Source organism: Saccoglossus kowalevskii, chromosome 10 (assembly GCF_978046115.1).
Source record: "Saccoglossus kowalevskii chromosome 10, keSacKowa6.1, whole genome shotgun sequence".
Classification (NCBI taxonomy): Eukaryota; Metazoa; Hemichordata; class Enteropneusta; family Harrimaniidae; genus Saccoglossus; species Saccoglossus kowalevskii.
Window position 1 is genome coordinate 3,533,252 of NC_140650.1, and position 17,292 is coordinate 3,550,543.

Below are 17,292 nucleotides of genomic sequence, written 5' to 3' on the forward strand. Positions count from 1 at the left end.
TCGTCGCCAGGAGACTAAATGACTACCTTGCTACGAACTCTCTTCTGAAACCTCTCCAGTCTGCATACAGGAAATTTCACAGCCCTGAGACAGCACTCATCAAAGTCCACAATGACATATCAATGTGTATTGATGCAGGACAATATGTTATCCTTGTCCTCCTAGACCTGTCTGCTGCCTTTGACACGATCGACTGTGACATCCTTCTTGCACGGCTAGCAGATATGGGCATATGTGATCTCGCCTGGCAATAGCTAGCTTCATATCCCACAAACAGACATCAGTCAATTGTCATTAATGGTCATTCATCTAAAGAAACAACCCTTCATTATGGAGTTCCCCAAGGATCAGTACTCGGTTCCCTGTTATTCTCAATTTACATCTCATCACTTGGTCAAATTATTCGTCACCACAATCTTCATTTTCACCAATACTCTGATGACAATCAACTTTACCTTTCTTTCACTAAAGATAACATTTCAGCTGCCACATCGCAAATTGAAAATTGCCTATCTAACATCAAGGCTTAGATGGTTAACAAAAAACTACAGCTAAATGATGGTAAAACAGAGATATTGCTAATCCGTTCAAAATTTGACCAATCTCCAAACCCCTTGCATGGTATCAACATTGGATCAACACTCGTTAAACCGGTTAAAGCAGTTCGCAACATTGGTGTCATCTTCGATGATTCACTTCAGTTCAGTAAACACATTATCAGTACATGCCAGAGCATATACATGCATATCAGACGCATAGGACTCATTCGCCAACATCTATCTGAGCATACCTGTCTTAAACTCATTTACTCTATTATAACCGCTAAACTGGATTACGGCAATGCCTTACTCGATGGCTTACCAAAATTACAGATACACCTGCTTCAGAGGGCTCAAAACTGTACTGCCCGTCTAATTACACGTACCAAAAAATTTGATCATATCACTCCTGTTCTTCGTAAATTACATTGGCTGCCAGTTCACTATAGGATACACTTCAAAATTTTACTACTCACGTACAAGTCACTACATGGATTGACACCATCCTACATATCGGACCTTATTCACAAAAATCAAAACCAGAGAACCCTTCGCTCAAGTAAGAAACATACACTTGCCATACCTAGAACTCATCTCAAGAATTATGGTGACCGGTCATTCGCCCATTCCTCGTCATCTTTATGGGATCAATTACCGAATGACATCTGTTCTGCACCAAATGTTAACATCTTCAAAACCAAACTCAAATCTTACCTGTTTCAGCAAGCCTATCTGCGAAACCAAGCGTCAGTGAGCATTACTGCGATGGATACTAGGCGCTATATAAACTTGTATTTATTATTATTATTATTATTATATTGCTTTGCACACTTCAATGGCGTCCGCCATGGAGTTAACTCCGTTCGTACAAAAAGCTAGAATCCATTGCTATGGCAAGCCAAGTGTTGCAATATTATTAAAAACATTTTTTTTTAAATCTATATTTTATTCCACAAAACGCGATTTACATTTGTAAAATCCATATTTCATTCCATAAAACGCAATTTATGTTTGTAAATTCTATTTTACATTTCATAAATATTATTTTATTCTCTAAAATTCGTATTTGATTTCATCAAACGTATTTGATTTCACCAAACGTATTTCTGTTCAAAGAATTCCTATTTAATTATTTTAGAAGTAAAATGAATGACGCAAAATGACAACCTTTTTTGAAACATATAAATTTGTGTACTGAATGGAATATAAATTGTACACAACAAAATGGCGTCTGAATAATTAAATAGGAATTCTTTGAACAGAAATACAGAAATAGCTTCATGAGGAGTTGACATCGTAGACAATTCCGCATGTTTAGTCAGTTCGTTTTATGGGACGAAAAGAACACCTCAACGCCTAGTTTTGCGATATAAACTTACCCACCACAGAAACATAGTAGATTTATGCTCTGATATAATGTGCAGATTTGATTAGTTTTTGGTTGAAATACATTTCATATTAATCTTCTAATTTGCCAATTTTTACTGAGCTTAAAGAACCATGTAAATGAATTTTGATGACAATACGCAGGCCTGATTAGTTTTGGATAAAATTCTGCTTTTCCACTGATATATCAAGATAATCAAGTACTTCAACTTCTATTAGTTTTACATTAAAATCAGTGCATATTAATTACCTGGTAGATATATACTCTAAGACAATGTGATGATCTAATTAGTTTTGAGTTTATACACGCAGAATAATTACCTAATTTGCATAATCATATTTTCTTTCCATCCATTTTTGACATCCGTGTACACAATGGGTGTCTGTGTATGTGTGCCATCTTTTCCACTGATATCTCAAGAACCATACATTACAGTAATTTTTTATGAAACTTGGTGCATAGATGCTCTGGGCCAATGCACAGATTTGATTAGGTTTTAGTACAAATTTGTGAATATTAATTACCTAATTTGCATGATAATTAGCTGATTTTTAGCTGTTCCACTGATATCTAAAGAACCACTCATTAGATTTTGATGAAACTTGGCACATAGATGCTCCAAACTAATGCGCAGTTTTGGGTAAAAATCTGTGCAATATTAATTACCTAATTTGCATAATGATTAATCAATTTTCAGCTTTTCCACTGATATCTAAAGTACTAATCATCACATTTCAATAAAACTTGGTACACAGATGTCATAGGATACTGCACAGACCTGATAGTTGTTAGGGTAGTATCAGTAGATATTAATTACCTAATTTGCATAATTATTTAATTTTCAGCTTTTGATATTTCAAGTAGTAATCATATTTCAATGAAACTTGGTACATAGTTGCTTAAGGATGCTGTACACCTTTTTTTGCTTTGAAACCCAAAATTCTACTTTTTTGTATTTTTCAATGCTGGACTACAAGGAGCAAACACTCAGTAGGAAGAAAAGTGAATTGAATGTTTTTATAGGGTGTAAAAATCAAACTGTGCAGAGACCTGATTGGTTTTAGGGTGAATAATTGTGGATATTAATTACCTAATTTGCATAATTAGTTAATTTTTTTTTTGGTTTTGTTCATATCAGGTAACCTGATTTACATAATTAGTTTTCAGCTTTTCCATCAATATCTCAGGTACAAGCAATTTTGAATTAATTGTTAACGTGTCTTCAATACTCTCAGCACACGGGAGTTCTTTTTAAGTTTTTTTTTTTGATTTAAGATTGTCACACAGTAATGAAACATAAAACTTGTGCCCTGTAACAATACACAGACCTAATTAGTTTTGGAATGAAATCTGTGCATACATGTATTAACGAATCAACTATTTTCTACATATATCTCAAAATCCAAATCCAATAATAAGACATCTGAGAATGTCGGGTTACACAATGTATTATTCTTGGTAATAATAGTAATAAGAAGACATCTAAGAATGTTGGGATACACAATGTATTATTCTCGGTAATAATAGTAATAATAAGACATCTAAGAATGTTGGGATACACAATGTATTGTTCTCGGTAATAATAGTAGTAATAATAAGACATCTAAGAATGTTGGGATACACAATGTATTGTTCTCGGTAATAATAGTAGTAATAATAAGACATCTAAGAATGTTGGGATACACAATGTATTGTTCTCGGTAATAATAGTAGTAATAATAAGACATCTAAGAATGTTGGGATACACAATGTATTATTCTCGGTAATAGTAGTAATAATAAGACATCTAAGAATGTTGGGATACACAATGTATTGTTCTCGGTAATAATAGTAGTAATAATAAGACATCTAAGAATGTTGGGATACACAATGTATTGTTCTCAGTAATAGTAGCAATGAGACATCTAAAAATGTGTAAGATGAATATATCATATATGCCACCGTTGGAGATATATCATATATTCTCCTGTAGAAGATATAATATATCTGTGTTACGAACTAGCATAGTGTGTGAGGGGGGTGACTTAGACTTATTTAGCCGATGATACACTGTAGAGATACCAGGTTTGATCCCAATGAACACGCATTACAGATAGTTCATCTTTATTCATTCAAACGGTCAGCAGACGTAATACACGCTGGCTGTTTCTTACAAAATTTTACAAATTTTCACAAATAAAACATGAGATCAGCCAATGGTTGCAGCCATTGATATGATCTTGTGATCACCAGGGATGCGTCTCAAAAGTTGATACATTGCGATATTACCTCAACTGAACACAGTTAAACGATGTATTTATAAAATTCCTGTAATATATGTTTATGTCAACCATAAACATGTGTACCAAATGTGCGTACGTGATGTCATCATGGTAACCACTGTGAAATATATTATATATCCCACTGTAGAAGATATCTTGCAGGTCACTATGGAAGGTCAAATTGCATCTTCAAATCGCTGTCCTTGATCCAAACTTTGTAGAGTGAATCAAATAGTTCATTATCAGCAACAGTGAAATAGTTCTTCCATCCACCAACTTTACCTGTAAATAAACATGAGAATGCAATGCAGTTGTTTCCATAGAAACCCATTTATAAACCGGATTGCTTGTAAGACAACTTGTTTCGGTCTTTTAAAATTGTTTTTGCTTTGTTTCTATGGCTAGCCACTTTTGTTTTTTTCTGATTGACTAGCTAACCAGTTAAGGGTAACCAACATGTTGCTGGGCGATCAGAATTGTATTTATAAAGATTCATGTTCCGCTTTAATAAAACATATTAAATGTATATTCTGAAATATGGTTTGTGCAGTGCCATATGCCACTATGTGCATGACATATGTGGCAAAGGCGTCTGCTCAACAGATTGTTCTTAAGTCGTATGCGATTTCCAGTGAGTCGTATCGAATGGTTCCAAAAACAGCCTTTATATGTCTAGTGCGTACTTCGATATTTGAATAAAGTGACTTGCGTGTACTTAAACAACTGACTGAAAGCCACATTCTGAATTCAGGTGTGATTTTAAATTATTCTTTATAAAAACATGTAAATCGAATTAGCTTCAGGAACTTCACTTCATAAATGTGTTGAACTTTATTCAGTTCCAGTGTTTGTAACACCTGATAAGCGCCTTGTATTGTGATTGTACCTTTTCTCACAAATGGAGAGTCCTGTGTGGGGTTGACTTTCAAACGTTGTGAACAGTAATCACTTTTAAGCGCCATAGGATTTTTCTTCATGCTATCAAAACTACAGTGATCGGCAATCTTGTCAACAACATTATCATCAAGCTTAACCTCGAGGAATTCAGCCACTTTCCTAATATTTCCTATTAGATCCTGTGTATTGAAATATAAAAGTGAACAACTATATGGTATGTGGGTGGATGAGAAATAAATGCACCTGCCTTTATACAGTTACGTTTGGAAGAGTTTGGTCATAAACAGTTTGATCAGCACAACTTGAAAATACAAAGAATGTATTTTGCTCAACCAACAACACCAATATCGTATTAACTCGTGATATTCGTCTAATGTGATGCGATGTAGTGTAAAATCAAAATAAAGCGTGTAAATTTTGAATTTACCTGTTTCATATCTTCATAAAACATAAATAGAACATTGCTATCGTGTCTTCGACTCCACCAGTGTAGAACATGGTCTTTCCACAATGAACCACCGTCTAGAACAAGGGCATATACTATGTGTTAAAATTATATCAAAGTCTCAACAATTCAATTGATGCAAGTCTAACAAGTTGAATACCGCGTGCTATCATAGCGGTTCGGGCCATTCTGTTATTTCTATTTGGCGGATATGACGTTTCTTCTGATAAAATAAGGCGGGAAAGTGTAGAATATGTACATGTACATTTCAGTTGCTGTTATATACAGCTGATACCAAGTCCATGTATGTATACTAGACGTGTATATTCATATTTTATTTCGCTCATGTTTAGTTTCTGCGAACCGGTTTGTATAATGTATTAACAGATCAACAATATAACCAATGTATGTAGTAGAAGTACGTAGAACGTATTAACAAATTAAAAATCACCACTGAAATTGTATGCAGATTATCATTGTATTATGAATGCTTTTATTTTGGGATCTTTATTCAACATTATTTGTAAAAGGCGCTGTTTTGACAAAGCTTTACTATAAGACATCGTTAAAGCATCATGGGATATGAGCAGCCCTGTAAAAATGAACAGATATGTTGTTAAATACGCTCATTCTTCATTGGAAGTAAGTATACTTACAAATCACACATTGTGCATCATTTTTAGCACTGATAAAATCAAGTAAAAAGGCGCTGAAACTCTCGTAACCTGGTGAACTGCGTGAGGAGGTCACTGCTTGGACAAAATGAAAACAGGAAACTGCCACATCCTTTGGATTACGACTGACATAGATGACCTGCAATGTATGATAATACGCGGCAATTGAATGGCGCCGATAATAAGTGATTGTGTTTCCTATTAATCATAGCTAAATGAAACACAGATTGAAGGTGAGGGTATAATATCGACATGACTAACATGGCATATAGTGTGGGGCAGATGCGATATTTCAAACTTTTGAATTCGCTATTCAACACGAGTGTAGGTACGGGAAACTATACCTTTAACGATAAGGCGAGTGCCTTCAGTGTGCAGTACAGTAACAAATGTCATTTGACTAATTTTAGATCTGTAGATTGAAACGGATTTCCAATATTGAAAGATTACTATTATGTTACAAAATGTTCAATAAAAACAAAATAGACGATCACATGCAATCATGTACGTATATCTAGAAGTTAAGACAAACCTTGCATGGTTGTAGTTGTGAATGTTAAAGCATTTATGAACAATTATGTATAACGCATGCGTACATAATCATTATTATTCGTCATTTACTGTACACATGTAATTTGAGATTTTTACTGCAAAATGTATGCAACCACACATTCCATTCTGTTCACATGTCTAATTTGCATATCTGACCTATTTCGTTGCAGAATGCATTTTTTTATGAAATATTAAAACGTATATTAAAAATAAAACAAACACTATTAATGTGTTATATGCATTGCCAAGCACAGATTTTTCAACATCAATTATGATAGACACCATTTCAATAAAATATTGTATAACATTACAAATTTTCTGCATTGATGTTATGGTGGTGATTCATTTGTTACATTTATATGACGATATTTTTAAGTTTTAAAAAGTTATGAACTGCTGCTTATCTATATGCTTACATTGTTGTGCTGAAATGTCCGTAATTGATATGACGCATGCGTGAAAGCAATCACTTCAACATTAACTAAACATGGACGATATAGGTTTAATGGAAGATCATTTTATTGTTGAGATTTCTATTATACTCCTTGATTTACCATTTCCATCGGTACAGTTTTAAATAAAGTTCAGTTCTTATAATCATATTGACATGACAATATGTGGGTGCATTTCAAAAATGTCTTCGAGATAAAACTCAATTACTGCATGTGTATTCATGAGCTGGTTTGCGACACTATCTTTCGAATATCTGAGATATTCACATGTTCAGAATAATATAAGCCTGTTGGAGGCGTTTTGGTTTAAAATGTTGGTTTTTTTGCCCCATCCCAACCGTAGAAATGACGGTCTCGTACTACAATGACTTTTTTATTCCTTGTTTCTCGAGTTTTTATAAGTCAATTTTTTGGAGGAGGGCGGAAAAAAATAAAATTAATTCTTTTTTCCATTAGATTTGTGTGATTCTCAAAGAACTTTATGCGAGATTATTGATCGGAGAGAATAAATGAAATACAATTTTATTCCATGTATAATTTGGTTGGCAATGTCGCCAATTGTGACACAATTTTCAGCATTAATGAGTGATTTTTCGGTTTTGACGATAGAGTTTCACGGCGTGAGATTCGCTGTCAACCAACGCGCATAAAGTATAGATCTACGCGAGACTTCAGTACTTTGATCATGATACTCCCATGAAAATACAACTTGGATTTGTTAGGGGGCAAGCGGAAAAAAAATGAAGATGAAAATAGATATTTTTAGAAATTTTTTTGAACTCACAAGTCGGCGGGTGCGAGAAATTACATTGTACGCCGAAATAAAATTTTATTTTTATTTAATTTTCGGCTCCTGTTCATTCGGCGGGTTCGCGAAACAAGGGATAATAAAAGTCTGGCCTAATAGACATAGTGTAAAAATGTGAATCGCAGGATGGTTTTACACACAAAACAGTAATTTGTCTGGCATCATCACTGTGCCGAAAACTGCACTATCATTGACATTGAAAAGCGACTGACTGATCGAGCTGATTGTTTGAGTCTGTCATTTCAAAAGCAGATAGTTTTCGTTTAAATGACAATGGTGTAAATACAACATGCCATCCATTCAAAAAAGTTCTTTTCAATATTTGAATTTTGTTCGATCACAAGGTCATTCGTATGTCAACAATATTTAAACAAGTGCAATAAATAGTGAATAAAAAGATCAAAGCAAGCATGGCATAACTCATTCCATTTCTTTATTAGATTGGCAGTGTGCTATAGGCACATGTTACACGTTATAAACTCACTAACTTAGTAACCCTATCATTTGAGTGAGTTATTACGTGGGAAATGATTGGACAAGGTTGGGCAAATTCCCAGTTGACCATTTCCATAATCTTAACAGAATGACCAACCCTATTGTACTTGCAACATCTCAAAAAAGCAAAAAAAAAAACGAAAAAAGGTAGGTAGGACTCCAGACTCCTTTGCCTCTCATGGAATGGAATCTGCGAGTCAAAATGAAGACGTCCATGAAATGTTACTGGGCCAACGTAAACCTATACCAGGGCTGGATATATAAAGTATAAACTGTATTAGTATTGTTACGAACGGGAATACGAGATAGTCTCCCGCGAACCTGGCCGCCAATATCTCGCACTCCAGAACGCAACACTAAAGGTCAAACAAAGGCACACAGTTAGGATATGTCCAATAATACTAATTTAATAATACAATAAGCATAAACCAATAACAGGAGTGATATAAATCACAAACCGGTCAACAATATACATCACAATAAATATAACATTAATGATAATAGCCCAACTCGGAATTGTCTACCCTACCTAAGTGCAGAACTCTTACTGCGTAGCTTCAGCGATAGTACAGTTAATCACAGCAACGTCGACGGCGATATCAGTTCTACAGCTCCAAACTACGAGGTCTCGGGGAATGCAAATTACACGACACTGACCGTAATGTTACGCGACTTCCATACCGTCCGTGTAGAGAAAAGACCAATATCGGCAAACCACGCGTTCTGGCGAAACACAGGTCTTTGAATAAAGTTGGTTTTACAGCGCAGAACCACAGCAGGCTGTTTTACATCTATCAGTCCCACATGCCGAATTGGTCAGGCATTATCTTGAGACATACGTTGGTTGACACTGCACCGGAGCTGAGCTGAACTGAACTGAACTGAACTGCACTGCACTGCACTGCACTGCACTGGTCGGGAGCTGAGTGACAACTGACTGAACTCGTGTTCACGTTCGTCTTGCACAAGCACGAACAAAAGAATATTAATTAGCAATGACAATACATGCTGTCTATTCTAATTCCGCAGCTGGGCAAGCCTCACTAGCTAACTGGGCATTATCAAAATACATTTGTTTTACAGCAAAAATAGAATATCATAACAGTATCAACTACAGATTTTACATGCACATTGCTAGCAGGCTGTTGTGTGCGAGAGAGTGTTGACGGATGGAAAACTTTACCTTGCATTTCTTTTCTTCAATCTGCTGTGGTAAATATTTCGCCTCCAAATGCGAAACTATAGTTCTTGGTGACACCATTTTATTCAAGTCGAAATCTTCATTTACACCTAACGTAGCCTGTAAATGCTTTAGTAACGGGTCGTCAGACACAGTAAATTCTAAGTGAGGCACTCTGGCATCAGGAGGTGTGTCTTTAATGGAGTCTATGTCACCACCGTTTATCACCAATGGAACGAGTTCTTTCATCCATGTTGTTCCTATTACATAAAAAAGTTAGTTAATGTAATATTTCGCCCTCTAGCGACAAAGTTATTCTGTGACGTAGATGGCGAAATAAAGATCATTCACATTTGAAGTTGTCATTTAATAAATAAGCAAGATACTACACAACTAAACACAGTCGTCGGTTTGAACGTCATTTCTCTCGTCCACCTACGTCATTTCTCTCGTCCACCTACGTCATTTCTCTCGTCCACCTACGTCATTTCTCTCGTCCACCTACGTCATTTCTCTCGTCCACCTACATCATTTCTCTCGTCCACCTACGTCATTTCTCTCGTCCACCTACATCATTTCTCTCGTCCACCTACGTCATTTCTCTCGTCCACCTACGTCATTTCTCTCACGCTTACTTGATTGCTTATTCAGTGTGCTGTTAGCTGAGAAAATAAGCATATACATCTTACTCTAAAAATAGAATTTTGAACAAATTCAAATGATTTAAATATCTATGTTTGCTATTAATATAAACCGATTAAATTTATTTAAATTATGATTTGTTTAATAATATTTTGGAATATCATTTTCATTACACAAAAAAATAAACAGTTTTCAATAATGCCATTGTCACAAACACAATCGATTGAGAAGATAATATATATAATACCACTGCCGACACGCCCAGCCACACACAATCAATATAATTTTAAAAATGTCGAGATATGCAAAAATAAGTCAGGACGTAAATTGTAAATACATATCATGATTTTATTGAAATTAAAGAAATTACTCTAATATGATATATTACGTGTGATTCAGTGAGTTTGAGGTTACTGTTATTCTGTATCTATACTGAGACAAAATACTATTTTAACAATGCTACAATCTTTCACGAGAAATCTGTCAGTAATGTCACCGAGATGAACGTAATGTTACACAATACAGTCACAATATATATTTTGTAAGAGTGATTTCCATATTTGTTAATCTGCCTTGTAAAAGCCTTGTTAATTATTATGTGTATTTGAATACAAGATCAGCATGGACATCTATTGCCGTCATGCGATTAAGAGACCTATGTTTATATAATAGTGGTGTGATGTGGATGAGTGATATCTAGAAATAACTCACCGGACTTTGGATATGTTACAATAAAAATATCATCTGACCTCACTTGAAACCTTCTGATTTTGTTAACTTGCAAGTCGAACCCACAGTTGGCGATAGTTTCAGCATCCACCATTTTGTATTCTTCCCTTATCTTGTCTACTATGCACATATGAACAAAGAGTGATATGTAATACTGAATGCCAGAGAATATTTAAGCAGTGTATTTTTAGTAAATAATTAATAACGATTTGTGTTTGCTGAAGTTTCTAATGATACTTATTAGACATCATGTTAGTGTGTGTTGATTACGGACACTTTAATTGGATGTCGGAAAACATTGGTGTTTTTATACAATTTATTAATATGAGAAACATATTTGGTTTTACAGTAACGTTGTAACTTGTGTATTAGTATTTATAAGTGTACACTTTCAGCACTTTTAAAACGTCGTAAAAATAAATCAAACTGCAACGCGGCGATTTGCGCTAGTTAGTGATTTCACAGATTTTGAACGTTATCTCAAATTGAACTCTTAGTTTTAAATTCACTGTGCGCAGTAACCTTCATTATTATACATCTGTCACCGTATCGCCATAAGTTAAAGTGTGCCGTAAGTTTGCGGTATTGCACTGGGTATTTTCATCCTACCATATTAGCAAATGCGAATTCCAAACATGGAACGATTGCGCGTAAGTGTCCTCTAATAATAATAAAAAACAAACATGGCTACCCAAGGGTTTGACCGGACCAACACAAAGAAGTTCGCTAAATCCGTTCTAAACGTTTTGAACATGGTGTATTCCTGGGAGGATCAGACAGTACGCAGTCGCATCGACCTTGCCTGCCCGTCGGTCAATACTCCCGCTGTAATGTCTTCGTGCATACTTGCACACTATACTTTGCAGTATCCTCGTAATAACCTCATAGCACTGCTAACTAATAGCCAAACTGGAACGGGTACAAATTAAATGTATCAATTATTTACACGAGAAAGTTCAAATTCCTTTCCACTCTAATATTTACATCGATCTATGCAAACATTCTGGCACTCCTACACTTTCATCGCATAGACATCTTCTACACCTAATATGTTTATTGAAATATAATAATAAAATAGAAAGAATCTGCGTACATCTTGGGAGAATGTTGTTTTAAGTTCTTAGCGTATATTTTATATCGCGCATTTACCTATTAATATCAAAAATTCCCCTCTTTACCAAAATTTATATTTATATTAAAACTTATATTACTAGTATTTTTGGGGGTTTATGTTAAGAATGGTATACTGTGAAGTAATTTTCTGTTGTCATGTATGGTTTGTGTGTCTATAATGTTTGACATTTTGATAGTTCTAGCTAGTTCTGCAACACAAACAAAAACTAAATTTAAACACGTATTTGGTAGTATATAGTCGTCAAGATTTTTTTACTTACTTTATTTACATTTGTCAGTTTAAATTCACGTACAAATTGCATACTATTAAACAATAAGTTCTACACAACAAAAGGGTTCAAACGATAACGTAATAAAGTCAAGGTCCCATAGTACAATTAAAAACAATGCACTGTTCAACAATATCGTGCACTTTCAATCGCATGTACCTAGTTCAAATAATCTCATCATTAATTAGCATACATTTTGTGTCGATTGTCTCTGCACACTAATAGCTATATAACTATATTTCCTCACCGTTTGGTAATTAATTCACAGTGTTAAGAACAATTAGTACTAAATGTTATTTCTCTTCTGCTGAAGATTCACCAAATTTTCTAATCACATTTAGTAAATCACATAATCTGTCCTCCATGTTACGTTGTCAATCGATAAAGGTCAGCATAACCTGTAACTTTTGAGTCATTTTATATAGAGCGTGATAGAAACTTAACGGAACTACTCAGTTTACATTCATACGAGTATAAATAGTCTACTTGCAAACGTCAGAGTACAGGTCGCTTCACAGCTCCATATTCATTTAGGTTTTTAATTCCACTTTTCAATTTATTCATAATTGATTACTATCTGCCTTTCGATTTGTAATTCCAGTTTGCTTTTGTCACAACAGTTTAGAATTACCTTTTCACTTTGCTTTTTCCTTTTCCATTTGCCCTTTCACCCATGACCTTTGACACTTATATATCTATCCTATAGCATTACGATATCTTGTACAAACTGCTCGTGTTCAGTAAAGGCACGGCAACATCAAAATGCAGGTTACGGGTTACAGGTCAGGTGGCTTAACCTGGAAATGACGACACACGCAACTCGGACAGTCTGCCTACCTATTGTATATACATTTGTACTAAACATTCATTTCAAGCTTGCCTTTGTTCAAACTAGCCGAAACAGAATTCAAATAGTAGTAGTAGTAATTGTTGTACTGTATTGATCGCACGAACACATATTTAGTGAATATCCGGTGGGTGTAGTCGATGCAGTAAAAGCCCCCTTTCAACACAAGGACACAATGTCAAATCTGGCAAACCAAAGAAATGTAGTATTCTGGTATGTTGAATAAAAATTTTAGATCATATCACATGAAATCTCGTAACTTAATTTAAACGATATATACGCACAAATCGTCAGAGACGACTTACAAACTTACCGGAACAGTGTTGGATTTTTGTATACTATGATACACGATGGCGTTTGTGACTGTCGCCCTCTAATGGCAGGTTTAAATACTGTACATAGGCTGTTACGTGAATAACTTGTCAATTTAATGAAATGTGTGACAGATGCAATGTACTATTCCATCCAAATTCTGTAATATGCAAAACAATTTGTTTGCGTGTGTATTGTCACCGCAAAAGCTTGAAATGCTTAATAGAGCCTTTTTTATAAAATAAATTGCAATGCAGGTCGAACTAATCTGTCTATATTTCAACTAAAAAAATATATATTTCTGCAAACGAAAATCTGGTTGAAAAGACTTCCATATGTTCTCACATGTCGACAGTCATAAAGTGTTTTTGTAAAAAACAGTTTATGATAAGTATTTATCCTATATATTAAATGACACTACTTGTACTTGTCTTAGCAGAACATTATTTTTCCAAATAAAGTTGCTGTACGTTTGCTTTTTTTTGTGATCTGTTTATCGAATGCAATTCATTAGACAAGAATGCTTACACGAGATAACTGACCAACATAAGAAAATGTCTGGTGTGTTGCTCAATGAGTTGCCTCATGAATCGTTGTATATAAAACAGCCTTAAGATAAGATTATGGCAAAATCAATTCTCAAATAAATAAATAAACCAATTAACGAACTAACTAACCAACCAATCAACCAACCAACTAACTAATTAACCAGTCAACCAATTATCCAATCAATCAACCAATTAACCATCCATCCAATCAATCAATCAATCAACCAACCAAGTAACCAACCACCCAACCAATCAATCAACTAATTAAGCAGCTAATCAACCAACCATTTAATCAATCAATCAATCAACCAACCAATGATTTACTCAATATGCCAATAAACCAACCAACTAAATAACAAATTGATCAACCAATCACTAACCAATTAATCAATCAATCATTTAACCAACCAAAAATTGCCAACTTATAGTGGAAACAAATACATTTTGAGTTTTGTTTTTTTAACCCTGCACGGCTGTTAATGAGTTTTAAATGATTGGGTAGAGCATTCCACAATTTTGAACCATTATAATCGATTGAATATTGACCTTTATGTGTTCTCCCTTTGTTGTACCTAGTAATTTTACATCTGTCCAACTACCGAAAATGTTTAGTGCATCAGTTAATCAGGTAATGAGTGGTACACATGTCGGTGAGGTTCAGTCAAGGTCGAGTCGAGCAGAACCACAATCAGTGAATACCTATCCTTCTATTTCATAGGCAGAAGCTCCATCCAACCCTTGGATCTTTGACTGCAAAGAAACCACTGGTTTTGGACTTCACAGTATTGAAACCAGGAACGAGATGAATAGAAAATATTCCCGTGCATTGACTGTGGCTAAGTTTGAAATAAAGACGGTTTATGAGTTTTGGCGTTTCTCAGCGTACCCATAGTCATATAGAGTAATGTTGTGCGTGAACTATGTAAAATGAGGGCAATTGAGAGGACAATGGTCAATGCAAGCGGTATAACATGACCCTCCATGACAGGCTGCTAACACTCCCTCCAGAAAGAAAGCGTAAATCGCCAGAAATGTTGCCAGAGTTAGTGTACGCCTATAACTGCACCCCTCGACCATCAATGCGTTACTCACCTCATTATTTATTTCTCGGGAGAGGCTCTGTGTATACAGTTGATCATATTTTGGGCAAGGAAACAAATTCTTGCACGTCTGATAACTGAATCACGGAGCAGAACGAAATACAGCTGGAAGCTCACAAAGTAGGCCTCAGAGCAAATTAGTGCCAAAATACTGTAAAATAGTGGCAAAGTAGTTGCAAAGTAATGCAAAGTAGTGGCAAAGTACGGCAAAGTGATGGAAAAAAACTACAAAGTAAGGCAAAATAGTGGCAAAGTACTGCAAACAGTGGCAAAGTACGGCAAAGTAGTGCAAAGTACAGAAAAGTAGTTGCAAAGAACTGCAAAGTAGTTGCAAAGTACGGCAAAGTAGTGCAAAGTACAGCAAAATAGTGGCAAAGTACGACACAGTACTGCAAAGTAGTGGCAAAGTACGGCAAAGTAGTAGCAAAGCACGGCAAAGTGGTGGCAAAGTACGGCAAAGTAGTGGCAAAGTAATGCAAAGTAATGCAAAGTAATGCAAAGTAATGCAAACTACCGCAAAGTAGTGGCAAATCACGGCAAAGTACAGCAAAGTAGTGGCAAAGTACAGAAAAGTAGGGCAAGGAAGTGGCAAAGTACTGCAACGTAGTGGCAAAGTAGTGGCAAAGTACAGCAAAGTAGTGGCAAAGTACTGAAAAGTAGTGGCCCAGTACTGCAACAAAGTGGCAAAGTACTGAATAATGGTGGCAAAGTAGAGCAAAGTAGTGGCAAAGTGCGGCAAAGTAGTGGCAAAGTACTGCAAAAGTAGTGGCAAAGTACTGCAAAAGTAGTGGCAAAGTAGTGCAAAGTACAGCAAATCAGTGGCAAAGTACGGCAAAGTAGTGGCAAAGTACTGCAAAGTAGTGGTAAAGTACGACAAAGTAGTGGCAAAGTAATGCTAAGTAGTGGCAAAGTACAGAAAAGTAGGGCAAAGAAGTGGCAAAGTACTGCAACGTAGTGGCAAAGTAGTGGCAAAGTACAGCAAAGTAGTGGCAAAGTACTGAAAAGTAGTGGCCCAGTACTGCAAAAAAGTGGCAAAGTACTGAATAATGGTGGCAAAGTAGAGCAAAGTAGTGGCAAAGTGCGGCAAAGTAGTGGCAAAGTACTGCAAAAGTAGTGGCAAAGTACTGCAAAAGTAGTGGCAAAGTAGTGCAAAGTACAGCAAATCAGTGGCAAAGTACGGTAAAGTAGTGGCAAAGTACTGCAAAGTAGTGGTAAAGTACGACAAAGTAGTGGCAAAGTAATGCTAAGTAGTGGCAAAGTACAGAAAAGTAGGGCAAAGAAGTGGCAAAGTACTGCAACGTAGTGGCAAAGTAGTGGCAAAGTACAGCAAAGTAGTGGCAAAGTACTGAAAAGTAGTGGCCCAGTACTGCAAAAAAAGTGGCAAAGTACTGAATAATGGTGGCAAAGTAGAGCAAAGTAGTGGCAAAGTGCGGCAAAGTAGTGGCAAAGTACTGCAAAAGTAGTGCAAAGTACTGCAAAAGTAGTGGCAAAGTAGTGCAAAGTACAGCAAATCAGTGGCAAAGTACGGTAAAGTAGTGGCAAAGTACTGCAAAGTAGTGGTAAAGTACGACAAAGTAGTCGCAAGAGATGACAAATTAGTGGCAAAGTACGGCAGAGTAGTGGCAAAGGGCGGAAAAGTAATGGCAAGGTAGTGGCAAAGTACGGCAAAGCAGTAGCAAAGTACTGAAAAGTAGTGGCAAAGTACTGAAAAGTAGTGGCAAAGTACGGCAAAGTAGTGGCAAAGTTCGGCAAAGTAGTGGCAAAGTACTGCAATGTAGAGGCAAAGTAGGACAAAGTAGTGCCAAAGTACTGAAAAGTAGTGGCAAAGTACTGCAAAGTACTGCAAATCAGTGGCAAAGTACTGCAAAGTAGTGGCAAAGTACTGAAAATCACTGGCAAAGAACTGCACAGTAGTGGCAAAGTACTGAAAAGAAGTGGCAAAGTACAGCAATGTAGTGGCAAAGTACAAAGTACTGCAATGTAGTTGCAAAGTACTGGAAAGTAGTGGCAAAGTACTGAAA

The 17,292-nt window shown here is 35.8% G+C and overlaps 1 protein-coding gene across 1 annotated transcript; it reads right to left on the minus strand.

Moving 5' to 3' along the window:
• Positions 1 to 3,415: 3,415 nt before the first annotated feature.
• Positions 3,416 to 13,671, minus strand: LOC102802743 (sulfotransferase 1E1-like). Its single transcript, XM_006817793.3, has 7 exons — positions 13,625 to 13,671; positions 11,044 to 11,178; positions 9,694 to 9,950; positions 6,186 to 6,342; positions 5,512 to 5,606; positions 5,074 to 5,263; positions 3,416 to 4,469 (listed from the first exon to the last, which is right to left on the minus strand). The coding sequence occupies exons 2-7, from the start codon at positions 11,153 to 11,155 to the stop codon at positions 4,354 to 4,356; spliced, it is 927 nt and encodes a 308-aa protein (XP_006817856.1). The 5' UTR covers positions 11,156 to 11,178; positions 13,625 to 13,671; the 3' UTR covers positions 3,416 to 4,353.
• Positions 13,672 to 17,292: the final 3,621 nt, after the last annotated feature.